General features: G+C 44.7%; 1 protein-coding gene across 2 annotated transcripts in view; it reads right to left on the bottom strand.

Moving 5' to 3' along the window:
* The window catches only part of OFD1 (OFD1 centriole and centriolar satellite protein), a 718,676-nt gene that overhangs the window by 100,210 nt on the left and 603,755 nt on the right, over positions 1 to 14,711 (bottom strand). For both annotated transcript variants that reach the window (XM_086934564.1, XM_086934563.1), the window contains exon 22: positions 7,585 to 7,652. In XM_086934564.1, coding sequence (XP_086790690.1) covers positions 7,585 to 7,652 — 68 coding nt within the window. The remainder of the gene's footprint in view (positions 1 to 7,584; positions 7,653 to 14,711) is intronic.

Raw genomic sequence — 14,711 nt, forward strand, 5'->3', positions numbered from 1 at the left:
GTATTGTGTGTTGTGCTGGAGCTGATGGTTGTGCCACTGGGGAGTGTCTTGTATATCGGGGCCTTTAGTCGGTCCTCCTGATGGACTGTATTGTGCAGGGGCCGGTGGAGTAGAGTGTATGGCCTGTGACTGCTTCTCCCGTGAGTTTGTGTTGTACCGGGGCAGGTGGTGTTGGTACCCTTGGTATCCCTTGTGCTGGAAGAGCCTGTAGCTGTTTTCCTCCTTTGGGTCGAGTATATTTAGGGCCACTGGAGTTATGAAATTGTGCGACCCATGTCTTTTTAAGCATAATTATGTATCTGTCACATACTTCATCTCCTGCTGCATAATTTGCAGATTTTTAACAACTTTTTTTTTCTTTGCTCAAACGGTTCAAAAGTTACCAAAACCACAGGAACATCTGTTGCATCCAGTGGATGGGTCTTTGCAAAAGTTGGCTGCCCACCTTTCTGTTGCTTATTGTTGTATCAGTGTAAAACCAAGCAACCTCTGCCCTGTTTTAACAAGTGAAAAAATATAAAAACAATACTCTCCGAAAATGTGCTGCAGTACGCCAAATAATTTTCCTTTTCTTGCTGCATCATTTAGTCAACTGTGTCCCATATTTTGTCCCTCGTCTGCGCATAATATCATTGGCCTCGAGTATATTGTGCTGTGATCGGTGGCTGCGGCTCCGGGTAGAGTTTAGTGTGCTGTGGTCGCGTTCCCGGATGGGTCTTTGCAAAAGTTGGCTTCCCGCCTTTCTGTTGCTTATTGTTGTATCAGTGTAAAACCGAGCAACCTCTGCCCTGTTTTAACAAGTGAAAAAATATAAAAACAATACTCTCGGAAAATGTGCTGCAGTACGCCGAATAATTTTCCTTTTCTTGCTGCATCATTTAGTCAACTGTGTCTCATATTTTGTCCCTCGTCTGCGCATAAGGAAGGAGGAAAGGAAAAAGAAACAGTTTAAAAGTGTAAAGGCCGGCCTGTGGCCGGCCAAAGGGAAGAAAAGAAAAACAAAGATGAATGAAGGAACGGCGCTTGTAAGAAACATTGAGAAAGAAACAGTTTAAAAGTGTTTAAGCCGGCTGTAAGAAACATTGAGAAAGAAACAGTTTAAAAGTGTAAGGCCGGCCTGCGACCGGCCATGAATAATTAGGGGAGGAGAAGCCCTTCGGGAAAGTGAAAGTACGGCCGGCCTGCGGCCGGCCATGAATAATTAGGGGAGGAGAAGCCCTTTGATGTGCTGTGCTGGGCGTGAATGCGCGTGCTTGTTTGCTCACGTGATTCACGTGAACTTCAAGAAAACCGCGGCTGGAAGCCCTTGGTTTCACGAGCATTTTGCCGACTTGAATTCTCGCTCCCTCAATGCGCTTGCGCGCATTGTAGGTCACAAGACCTAAAAAGTCTAGTCAAAAAGTGACTAAAGTACTGCTTTTTCCAGATCTGCGCTAGCTGGCGCGGAAAAAAAAGAATAACTGACGTCAGCACGCAGAGGCGGCATCAAAGTACTCCGACAACGTCATCATGGCACCCACGACGCCGACGACGGACGCGGAGCCGCAGACGATGCCTACCGACGCGCAAGGGTACTGCTAGGCAAAAATTGCCGGATCCAGTCTGACGCCTGGGGATATCCTAGGATAAGGAATTTATCACTAACGTGACTCTTTCAGATAACCCAGGTATCACTAATTTGGTCTCTGGAGAGCTAGCTCACAGGCCCACTCCAATAATCCTGTGCAGTGACCTCAACATCAATCTGCCACATGACCGGGAAGTAGGCAGCAAATGGGGATATAAAGGCATGAAACCCTTAGTGCACCAAGCATTACCTAACCTAGCACAAACCCACGGGCTGAGTGATGTTTGGTCTAAGCTCAACCCCTCCCAACCTGGATACACCTATGTTTCTGCACCACACCGATCATGTGCTTGACTAGACTTTTTTCTGACTTTATCTTCTTTAATAGACAAAAGTTCCATAGACATGGCCCCGCGTTACATGTCAGACCACAATCTGTTTATTCTAAACATTGTGGGGCTGGGGCTGGGGAACTGGAAGGAGATACCAAGGTGGAGCTTTGAGAAATCACTTTTACAAGACGCTGGTTACCGGACCCACATGCAAGCCTGGATTCAGGAGTTTCCGGAAGTAAACTTGGGAACGGCCTCTAACATGATAGTTTGGGACTCACTGAAAGCGGGTGTTCGGGGTGAGACTCAAAGGCTCTCAATTAGAAAAAACAAAAAAGACAAACAATTAATAACTGATCTACAGAAAAAATTAAAAAGAGCGGAAACCGCATTAGTTCAAAAGGTTCAAACTGGAATGGAGGTTGAGAACATTCAAACTGAAGTAACACTCATTAAGGCAGAAATAGGAGCAGTGTTCGCAGAAAAAACAGCAGCTAAGTGGGCGGCTATACGCGAAACTCACTACGAGTGTAGCGATAGTATTGGCCATCATCTTGCTGTCAAAACCAGGCAGCAGGCCGTAAGTAGTGAAATACTTACAATTCAACTACCAACAGGATAGAGACCAGTGATCCTATTAAGATTCAAGAGGGCTTTCGAGACTTTTACGAAGCGTTGTACTTAGAAGAAAATAACAGGCCAGCTGAATTAATAGAACTTGAAATAGCCAGCTACATACAAGACATAGAACTCAGGCAGGTCAATCTGGACGACTATGCCCAGCTGGAGTCCCCCTGACATGGGACGAGATTTCAGCAGCCTTAGCCATTTGCACCCCAAATAAAATCCATTTTTCTGGATGTAGTAACCGCTATATTTAACGAGGTTTCCCCTCCAGCCTCCTGGTCCAATGCCAAAATCTCTATATTTCCTAAAAAAGATAAATCACCATTAGAGACGGGCTCATACAGGCCTATTACTCTAATAAATTGTGACTTCAAGGTTTATTGTAAAATTCTCTCTACAAGAATATCTTCGGTAGTAGAGTCTTTGGTGTCAGAATGGCAGCACAGATTTATTACAAAAAAGAGTATCACTCGTTTTGACGCAGCACAGGTGTCAGATCTTGCTAGATGCTGAAAAAGCATTTGATCGGGTCTCCTGGCGGTTTCTGTGGAGTGTCACGAAGAGGATGGGCTTTGGGCCTAAACTTATACAGGCTCATGATCAGTGCCCAACGGCCTGTGTGGTGATTAACGGGAGGTTATCCGAGTATTTTAACATCTCTCGGGGCACAAGGCAAGGCTGCCCCTGTTCTCCCTTGCTTTTTGCCCTATATATAGACCCCTAATCAAGAAAATCGAGAAAAACCCGGCAATTTTGGCAGTGAGCACACGGAGTCAACACTAAGATCACGGCGTACACTGACGACCTGGCCATCACCACCCCTGAACCTGTAAGTGCCATTCTGGCACTAGAATTGGAGGCACAGGCATTTGGAAAAATCTCGGGGTATGCACTAAATAGGAAAAGAAATGAGAGAATTTGAAAATGACAAAAAAAGGAGCAGTGCTTTGGATCCACATTTGAAGATGCGGAAAGAAAGGAACAGATGTCAGCACGCAGGGGTGGTGCTTACATGCAGTTCAGCTCTGTTCCTTTTGGTGCAGAACGAAGTCAAGGGAGGGCCCCAAGGCGCCTCCTGGCAGTGTGTGAGCACTGCAATAAAAAACTTTCAGATCCAATCTGGTGCCTGGGGAGTATTCTAATGGTGAGGAGTCTGTAGTTTGAAGTATTCATCAGAAATCTAGGCATGGGTGATAACACTGGACCTTGTGGTGTTACACAAAGTGTACTATCGGGGTTAGGGTCATGGTAAAGCTTCCCCAGGAAGAGAAAGCTTCACTAAGGTCATGGGTCATAAAGCTTCGCTAATCTTTACAGAATGCAAGATCTTTTCCAGATGGAAAAGGAGGAGATATTGCTAGTTAGTACCTGGATGACAGTGACTATACTCTTTTTCTGCTTAAGGACCTCATGAATCATGGGATCAAACAAGTTTTTTGCATAAAATTAGAGGCTAATGGATTTCTCCTGGCCCTCCAAGTTTAAGGTCCAAGGACATGATTCATGACAGTCAGGGAGAGGCCAGACTTGAATTCATGGTCCTGGCGGCAACCTCAACAAGGTCTCCACAGCTACTTTAACCAAGTTCAACATGAACCAGTAAACTTCCTGTGCATAATCCAGCTCACAAAAATGTAGTGGGCAGGCTCATGCCAGAGGTGGAGACTGGAGCAGACAATGCTGCTTTGCCCTTAAGGGAAGCAGATTTCCGCACCAAATAATGATCTGGGGGAATTCCAGACATAGTGCTTTGGCTGTCCTTGGAAAAACGGTATGTGTCCTCAAATTACTGAGTTGGCAGTGTTCCAGATTTCCAGGGGTTTCAATGGTCAGACATGTTTTTGTGTGGGGGATGTTCTGTGGCAGCCAGGGCACAGATGTCCCCAGTCAATATGTTGTAATGTACAGCGCCTTGGCTGTGAAAGAATGGTAGCATCTGGATGGTTCTAGTACTAGCCTCCAGATAAGTGTCCTCCATATCAGGCAAGCCACTGTGCGGGGAGGTGGCATAAAAGACATATCCAAAGAGGAATTATCCTTACTTGAAGGCCCAACAGTTATGAAAATGACAAAAGCTGAACAAGGCCCAAGGTCAGAAGTGCTGGTTGGGTCAGGTTTAGTAGAGACGGAAGTGCCGGCCGTGACCCCTCTGCGAACAGTATGGTTTTCATCTGTTGTAAATACCTAACTTCACGAATGTAAATATGTCTATACACGGTTGTTCTTTCAATTGCTGCATGCAAAGTTGTATATCGAATTACAGGTGACTCACCTGAACCTTCCTTTCCTTTTCTCTCCTTATCCTTACAGGCGTTAATATTAAATCTCACAACCTGGCAATTATTATTGGTCCTGATGATGATCCCGTTAGTATAGGGTCAAGGGATCGAAACGTCGACTTTTCATATACAGTGTCGCAAATTGTACTATTGTTAATATATTGCAGTCACTGTCGTTTTGAGATTGTAGTACTATGTATTAAGATGCAAGCCACGTTATGCTCCAAAAAGTTATTGCCTGACTCTTTTCCCTTTCTTTCAATTTTTCTTTCCCTCACACTGGGTACAAGACTGTGCCCTCTTGATTCGTGTTTGTTCTATTATTTATAAATTCTACTACATTTACGAAATAAACATTCCATGTCCGGCTGGACATTGGATTCAAACTTATAGTACTCATTGTGGTCTATAAATGAATTTGTTTACACTGTTTCCTAAACTGAGGACCACTGTTCTTTGCATAGTAATAATAATTACCTGCGGTCCGCAGTGATCCTATTGGGTTTCCTTGTCTTGACTAAATTAACATGAACTGATCTTCTGGCTTTTCAAAGTTGCACCACAGATGGCGGAGAATCACAAGCAGATTTGGCTTTCGGAGATGCATCACAGATGGCAGAGAATCCCTAGCGAAGGCAGAATCTACTCCAGGACTCAAGGCAGAGGCAACTCTCTTGTTTTCAACTTTGAGGTTAGAGCATCTACGAAGGGGTCTTATACAGAATTGCATTGAGGCAAACTCTACAGCCAGATTATGGAAACTAATGCTATGTGCTGCTACTCCTCCATGTGGCAGGTAGCAGGGACACATATTTCATGGTGCAGCTTGCCTCGAGTGCCAGGTTGCCCACATTGGGACTGGTGTGGCTCTGAGAGAGGTAGCTTGGCCATGGACAGTGCTTAGCACTGCTGGCAGTTTTTTGTACTTCCCTCTTTGGAGAGGCATGAGTGTTCAGCTAAACACTAGTGGTGGCCTGCAACTTTTGAGATTCTGAGAATATTAATGAGCAAAGAATGGCCACCTGTTATAGACCAACCCGGGTTCTACAGTATATAAGAACAATACTACATATCCACCGACAGAATTGCAGAGAGGGACCAAGAAGAGTTGACCACTTTCCCCACTCCCCTTCACACTCGCTAAGGAACAACATGTCACAAATATTAGGACAGAGATAAAACACTGTGCCTCACTGTAAATCAATACAGCCAATAATATCATTGTAGAGAGAAGGCATATTGATATATTTAATGAACCTGAATTCAGCCTGCAGCTCACATTTGAAATGGAGTATCATTATGGCTGTAGATTAACCAGGGCAAATCAGACACAATCCTCTATATAAGTTTATCAATTGTAAATCTGAGTAGCACCGCTGAACTCTCCCACATCTGCAGCACTACAGACTTGGTTCCACAATGTGGAAAAAACACATTGGGGTTTACAATTACAAAGTTATTTCTCATTTGAGTTACTACTGATCTTAAAAAGTGGAATTTGTTACGGGACTTAGATTTGTTCTGTGATGGTTTTAAAAGCATATCTCGCTGAATGACCCTGATGGAAGGACAGGGCCCTCCACAGGAGGATCAAGTCTATTACTCTGAGGCCGGGATGCCCACCCTGGGAGTCATCTCCCTGTCCTTGGGGTAATGCACAAATAATCATCAAACTTTTGAATATCTTAACTAACACCAAAGCACCATGGTGCTTGACATCACCTTCTTGCACTTGGGGGTTTCAACCACTATGGTCACTTACTTATGGTGATCAGAAAATAAATATACAAGAAAAAAGTACATGGAAAAAGAGCTTTTATGATATTTGGAGTGGATGGACGTCCCTCCCATGCATTCTGTAGTCTCATCACCTGGGTGGAAAAGGAAGCTGAAAGGACAGAGGTGGGGAGGTGACATTTATATGCAGGGTATTGTCACTGTCAACAAGCATTGCCTAACAACCTTTGAACATGCTGTCACGTAAGTGGTGCCATGGCATAATTTAAAGTTTTTAGTGTCCCAGTCTGCGTTTGGATTTTATGAAATATAAACGTGCAGAAGGAATAGTATCCTAAATACAAGTTATTGACAGTGTTGGGGAAACAAAGCACCGACCACAACCCACCTACCAAAAAGCAGAAATTTAAGGGACCTATTTAAACTAGAAGCTAGTTAAATCTAGAAAAAGCATACTCATCTTGTTTCAGGAGGCATCAACTGAAATAAAAGTGTCTATCCCGATTTAGAAAGTTTGATACACACACCTTTTGGTACAACAATCTTGGCTGTACTGACTAGAAGTGGGAGAAAGAAGCACAACAGAGTGGAGATATTTTGCTATGTTTCTACAACATGGAAATGTGTCTAGTACAGCTACTTGTGAAGTGCTATTATTTCTCAATGCAACAAAACCACAAAAATGGATGTAAATGCTATTGATTATTGTGACATCCATAAGAATTCATTGTTGAAGCTACAAAATGTACATTCTATTTGGATTAGGACAATAACCTTGAGAGAATAATTCCTAAGAGTGGAACTGAAGCTTAAAAAAGTGGATAATTGTCAGTGAGGAGCACACCTCTGGGGTAAACTCACTTTATATTTGCACTAGCAACTGCATTAATTGGCTCTGGATAATGGGTAGTGTTTCTTCTATTCATCAATACACACATATACATCAATGCACACATAGTTAACCAGCCTAACCAATACATGCAGCAGTTGGTTTTCATAAAATAATAATGCATATTATGAAAAATGTATTTATAGAACTTACCTGTCATCTTTTTCATCAGATGGCCTGTCTGTTATGAAGGTGTCTTCGGGTACATCTTTCCTGGAACTCTGAAAGCAAATCACAATAAATATTTTAGTTCAGGGCACTAACTTTTTCTCAGTTATTGTGATGTGCAGACTGAGCAAGAGCATAGCTGAACATATAATGGTACAACTACACATCTTGTTGATATTTCTGAGCAGTTGAAATTGCCATAATTAGAGTGACTTTTTATTATGGTTAACAGCAATGCTAGTTCTTCTGCAATCCTGGAAAATCATAAGGAACAAAGTCTTACAAATACTGGAAACTAGGTTAGTCTACACACACATTTTAATACCCAACTTGCATCAATATCCTTGGAAAACAAATTCTAGACCAGTCAAAACACTGAAAAAAGTCACAGTAAGACCTGTACTCCGTCTTTCCCCAATGGAGTCAGTTAACATTCTGATAGCACAAACATCTATAAGAGACAGCATATGTCTAAATAAATTCTAAATTGACATATGGCTCCATTCGTCTATAAAGCACAACAGTTTTAAGCATATGAAATGTTTCGCTCTGACTTTACAATGCCAGACAAATCGGAGAACTTCTATTATATGCAAAGGTTGCTTAACTGGCAGTATGGAATTAGCAAGACTCTCTGACAAATGCACAGATTGGTTGAATTGGAAATAATATCCAACCTTAGGAAAAAAGGAGGGACCAGTATGTATGCTACATTTATCTCTATGAAAAAGCATTCAAGTTCCTCAACAGAATATACTCATAAGGAAAACATGACTTGACTGACAATTGGTGTGCAGCCTGTAGTGATGTAGATTCACATGCTTTGCACACTCCTGCAATCTAGCATCGGACTTAGCTCATTAGAAGTTGTTTTTCTTCAAAGAAGAAGTTTATGTTTTGAGGTGACTTCCAATATTTCTCACTGAAACCCACAATGTCCCAGGGCAAAGACCCAACTCAGATCGTGCTAAGCAATACAATGTTCGTGAACTGGAAATGTATGTAATGCACATTATGTCAATTACATGTTATGTGAACTTGCATCCAGGGAGGCAGGATGTGTGTGTTAGAATCTACAACACTACAGGATGCAAACCAGTTGTTAAAGGTAAGTAAAGTTTGCCAATTGCAGCATGCATAACTGTAGATAAAATGATATGCACACACTAAAAAAATGTGTCTTCCTTTTAAAGTGCTGCCTTGCTAGTAAGAATGGAAGATATTTTAAATGATCTTTTTAATACAGCTTTAAATATATATACATTAATGATATGTTGCCTGTAAATGCCATAGTGGCTCCTATTTTTAGAGGAATGTGCCTTTGGAACAGAGGGCAATATACATTTTTCTGTAGCTTAACATTGCTGAATGCACTTATTACATACATCGCCTAGAAATGCTAGGTTGAAATTGGGTTGGCTAGATCAGATTATGCAAAAACAACAAACAGTTACTTAGTCTTTCCAACAGTGTTTGTGTGATTAACAGATGATTTTCAATCTCTTTTGAAATCAAGTTAAGGTAGCGCCCTTTTATGGATATAAAAAAAACTGTAGGTCAGTTGTCTGATTGGGATGAAATAGTGAGACTACTTTAGGAAGGAATCGAGTGCTAGTTCTGAGAACCACCCCATCCTTGTATACTTGAAGAAAGTGTTCCTCAAATGCTAAGGCTTCCAGTTCATTAACCCTATGAAGGGGCTTAACTTCAACCAGTAAAGCCTTTTTGAAAGAAACAAATTGTACCAGACTTAAGTGCAGTGGTTTGAACGGCAGGCCCACTAACCTTACAAGAAGGTTTGCCAATAATGGAATAGATGGAGCTCTATGTAGAATGTTGCTTAAGTCCTTCCATTACTGGTTTAATGACAGGAATTAAAAAAAAATAAACTGAATTTGTCTATACGCCCCTACTACAGCTAGATGAACCTTGATCACAAACTTGCAAGTGTAGTATATAGCAAACAATATCCCTTGTTGTGCCTTGAAATTGCTGGGTGCCCTTGTTTGAGCAGTGAAGGAAGGGCTTCCGTTTCAAAGCGCGTCATGCTTGAGTGCTTGTCTTTCTATATTCTTAGTAATTGGTTTTCTAGCTTCTCTTTGGAAGCTGCAAATAACTGAATCCTTCGGACCACCGATGCCAAATCATTTTTTTAACCCAGAGGAGCAATCAGCCGAGCGGTAATAGGTGTAGAAGAAGCTGCAACTTCTCGTGCCTGTCGATCAGGTGTCTCCAACCAGTCGAACACAAGCTACCGGTAGCTCACAGGCACCTACAGAGTAGCTCACAGCCTTGAGCTCATTTTTAAATACAAACAGTTTCACATTTTCCTTGTAAAGTTAAGGGAAGGCTGTGTTTATTTTTGTTATTATTATCCTCAGGGTGCAGCTAGCAGGGCCTGATAATAAGCAATTCTGGAGTCAGATTTATGACCCAGGGCACAGAGGTGTAGAACTGAAGCACTGAGTCCTTCAGTACGCCAGTACTTGTCAACTCAATATTGGAGTATTAGAACAAATTCATGTTTCTGAATGCTTTTAAATGGAAGAAAATTAAATGAAAAGTTAACTTAATGATTAAGTTGACACTTCATTTTAATTGTAGCCCATTTCAAAGTTTTGCATTTACAAAAAGTAGGCTTCTTGCTCCCATTGGCCAGTAGATACCATGCCATATTTATAAACGAAAAATACAGCCATTAATTTTCAAATGGGAGAAATTTAAAGTGGATACAAATATGTCTATGAAACATTGAGTTGATGTTTTTTCCCACTTTCAATTGAGCCTACTACGTCTTAATATTTTATTAAGCATGTTTCTTTACATTAAATTACTCCTAGTTAAACAAATGGCTATATTTTTCTGTTATAAATATGGCCCGTGTATACAGGCCACTGAGTGCAAGATGCCTGCTGTTTGTAAATGCAGCACTTTGAAGTGAGAGGCAATTTAAATGATGAGGTTTGTGGAATCCATTCAAACTTAAAGAACAAGTTACTTACCTTCGGTAGTGCTTTTTAGGTCTCGCCTGGCATGCAGCGCGAAAGCGCTGTCGCCAGCGAGATCTATTGTCAGCGACTTGCCAGCGAAGTGGTACAGACCGGGGCACGCGCAGGGCTTTGGCGATTGGGGTCTGTGGACGCGCTTGCATTTAATGGATTAGATGTGCACGTGTAACCTGGTGCCGTGCGCACACACTCATCAGCCGCCCCAGCAGCACACACACGCACCAGCCACGCACACACGCACCAGCCACCCCCAACCAATGCACGCTTACTGGATTACTCAAGAACAAACACACGCACCAGCCCCCATGGTACAACCAAGCCCCACTTACCGTGCTCCCTTGTGGCTGCTAACGGCTCCATCTCAGGACTCCCCTGGTGTCATCTCCTCCGCCTCCATTGACGTGGCACACGCGGGGCTTCCCTCACTCATGGGAGCCCCGCACTTGCATCGACGGCCTCAGCCGCCATTTCTGAGTCAAGGCTTCTCCTTACTTCTGCCACCACAGCGGGGCGCTCCCTTAGGCATGGGAGCCCCGCGTCACCACTGTCCTCTCGGCACGGGCGTCCCGAAGAAGGCGGAGGTCCCTCCCCACAACAGGCATGACGCTTCCGGACTTCCGGATTTCGCGCCAAATCAGACCGGCGGCTTGCCAGGAACTCAAGCTATTTCTAGGTACTTGTACCAGGACAACTTAGCCCTTTAAACTCATTACTGTTCAATCTTTTCTCTGAAAGGTGCAATGTTTTGGTCTTTTGTCATCGGCATGTCATTTTTAAAAGGTCAGGCGTTATAGTGTCAATCTTTTTGTACAAAAGTCAAAGCCACCCGTTCACGGCCAAATACTTTATTTCAATAGCATACTTTTTCGTGAGTAAATAGATAATAATGATATATCATTTTAATGTGTTTCTGTGAGAATCTGTCACATTTTCATTGTTATCTAAACATTTTTGTTTACATATGGCGTTTTTGATGTACCCTTGTACGAGCGCTTTTAGCCTTCTGTACCACGCTTCTTTAAAAGCCCACAGTCTCTGAAGCAGGGATTATGCACAGGCTCTCTTCAGCACAGCCTGCACCGAAGACCGAGCAGGTGCTTTGCCGGCAACAATGCCCCCACACCATGCCGTGTGCACAAATGATCGATTCTCTTTACACACCGAGGGATGAACAACACAATGCACAAGTTGTGGATCCAGAGCGCAGGGTGGAGGGACAGGGCTCTGTCATCACACTGTGTCTGCTTAGATTAAGGACCAGTCTAGCCTTCCTGCGATGTATTACTTTTGAAGTGTGCACTTTTTAGCACTTGTACTGAAGACTTTTTTTTTATTATTAACTTCCCAGCTATCCATGCACAACATACCAGCAAGCCTCTCACTCCGCCTCAACCTGTTTGTTTACTGTCGATAGTCATTAGGGCGGATTTAAAAATGTGTGTAAACCGGGTTGGCATGGCAGGCTGCAAGAGCCACTGGGGTCCCTGTAACATAGATGACTACACGGGAAAGGCACAGCAAAGAGCTAGCAACACAGAGGCTATCTTGCCGCTACCAATTAAAGCGATCTGCGGGGTAACAGTTTATTATCATAGGAGGACTTTCAAATACATACTTCTGGATATGCGCTGAACAAAAACCTCTCTCATATTTGATTTTATAACACGTTGCTCCAACTATAATACTAATAGTGTCATGCACTAATGTGAAAAACGTGTGTGTGTTACAGAAATAAACACATGCTTTAATTTAAAAAAACATCGGCTGCAATGATTTACAGCCCAGCTGTTTTCATGGGTCTGCAAGTGGACGAACTCTTAACACCCGTGCTTCAGCTTTTCCAGTTAATTTGTTGGCTCTCCCTCCAGAGAGGGATGATATGTTTAGCCCAGGGCTTTCTTTTTAAAACGCTCGGCTGTCAGGTGTTAGTGCAATTGAAATAAACCAAGACTATACTTGCCAGAATGCATTGGGCCATAAAATCAAAGTCAAGGGATATTATATGGATAACCAAACAGTCTTGTCCCCAAGACTATAGGGGTGAATCTGAGTATGGTGGCTTGTACGAGGCCTGAAACAATTATTGGAAAGAAAAGCTCAGTTTTTAGAGCGCGCTTCAAAGTGTGTTGTATAAGGTCAGGCATGTATTACATTTTATTTATTAGGTGCAATTATGAAATCCAGTGAAACTCATTGTCACGAAGATGGCCCTCTGAAGATGCAGCTGCAGTAAGAATATCAAATAACTCCATGACACCAAGAACGTAGCAGTCTTGTGCTCAATTTTGTCTTAATTGTGCATTCTGGGAGTTGCAGTCCTGGTTCATATCAGTTGGTCCTATTAAGCTAAAATTAATGAAAACAGGGATCTGTTAAAGGAAAGGCCTTAACTGGATTGTTGCTTCGTCTGTGGCATGGAGTCGTCCAGTAATCTTAAGCATGGACATTACTAAGACATCTAGAACATGGTTCTATTTTTAACTCTTTAACATTTGGCTGTAGGTCGGCTGCCGGTTAGCACAATTAATTGAAAGGACATACTCATTCTCAGTCAGCCCAGTTCTCAGTCACAAGTCTCCTGTGTGGAATAAGATCTTAAAGGCTTCGGCCCATTCCCCGCTTTCACCAAGTTGTTGCTGCTACCACACCCATTCCATTTCCTTTGCACCGACAAGTTGTGTTGTGAATGCTCGTCCCACACATGGCCTTTGTAACTTGAAAAAAAGAGGTATATGATCACCCCGTACTCAGTCAAAGAGCTTGTAACACTTCAATCCCGTCCTGGCTGTACATCCCAGGTTGTGCCTTCTGGAGCTACAGAGACATTGCACCGCTGTCTCAAGGCCCAGGACGAAAGCGAGCTGCACTAGCTTACCCGAGTCTGAGCATGGACTGCTGCAGATGGAGTGGCCATTTATTAAGTAGATAATATAAAAAAAAGTTGAAGGGGGGCGTGGCCAAGATGGCAACGGAGTGAGACGCTCTTTCGTGTCTCTCCGGCGCCTGGCCCTTCTAAGCTCTGTATTTGCCTGCCAGGTGGCGTGTTGACTGCCGCCGGAGCCCTGCGGAGAATCCCCGAAGCGGAGGAGCAGCGACCGGTGCAGTCAGCGGGAGCGGGGGCCGCCTGGCGCGGACTGTGGAGCGGCAGCGAGTGGAGGCCCAGTGACCTTCAGCCTTGCGGCGTGCTGCGGCCTGGAAGCCTCGGCCTTGCGTAGCGAAGAGGGCCGGGCCCCCGGACACGTAGCGGCGCAATCGGGATTTCAGCGGGGGGCCGCGGCGGGCTTCGAGCTCGCGGCTCCCGTCCCGCCACTTGCCGGACCTACCGCCTACCATCGGGGAGGAGCGGCTGCCTGAAGGGCTCCATAGTGGCCGGGAACGAGTGCTGGCGAGGCGGGACGGCTGGAGCCGATGGGAGCGGCGGCCGCGGTGCTGCGCCGGCGCCGCATCTGCTCTGAACCCGGGGCGAGCTACCCTGCCTGATTGCCTTACCTGCGGGGGTCCTGCGGCGTCCCTCTGTGTGACGCAGGAGGGGCAGAAGACATCAGAAGGTCGGAGGAGTCGAGTGGAGCAGCGGTGCATGTCGGCGATTTGAGGCCTGCGGATCCCCGACCTGGAGTTAGTGCAGGGCCCGGGCTCCCTGCCCTGAGGTGGCGGCAGGGTCGCGCTGCAGATTGTGCCACGCGGCCTACTCCTTTGGCGCTTAGCGGTCTCGGACTGTCCTCTGCTTGGGGGGATCCTGGGAGAGAAGGAGGAGGGCCCTCTTACCGGGAGGCCATTGCTACGGTGCTGCCCCAGCTGGACGCTTGCTAGCTACCGTTTCTGGGCCCACCTACCTGGCCTGAGCTCGGGGTCTCGCAACACCTGGCTCCCCCATTGTTGGACACAGCAGGTGGCTTGACGGAGACTTTGCAGGGGTGTCTTCTGGGGCGAAGTCTCTGGAGTGCTCGCTGGAGGAGAGGTAGGAGTGCAGATCTCTGACTGAGTTGGCTGGAGGGTCGCCTTGCCCTCAGTCCTCCTCTCCAGTTATAGCGGGAAGTCTGGTGGTGGTATACATCACGGAGCCAGCGGATCGTCCAAGCAGTCAGATGACGATGCCCCCGCCAC

This window comes from Lissotriton vulgaris, chromosome 8 (genome assembly GCF_964263255.1).
Source record: "Lissotriton vulgaris chromosome 8, aLisVul1.2, whole genome shotgun sequence".
NCBI lineage: Eukaryota > Metazoa > Chordata > Amphibia > Caudata > Salamandridae > Lissotriton > Lissotriton vulgaris.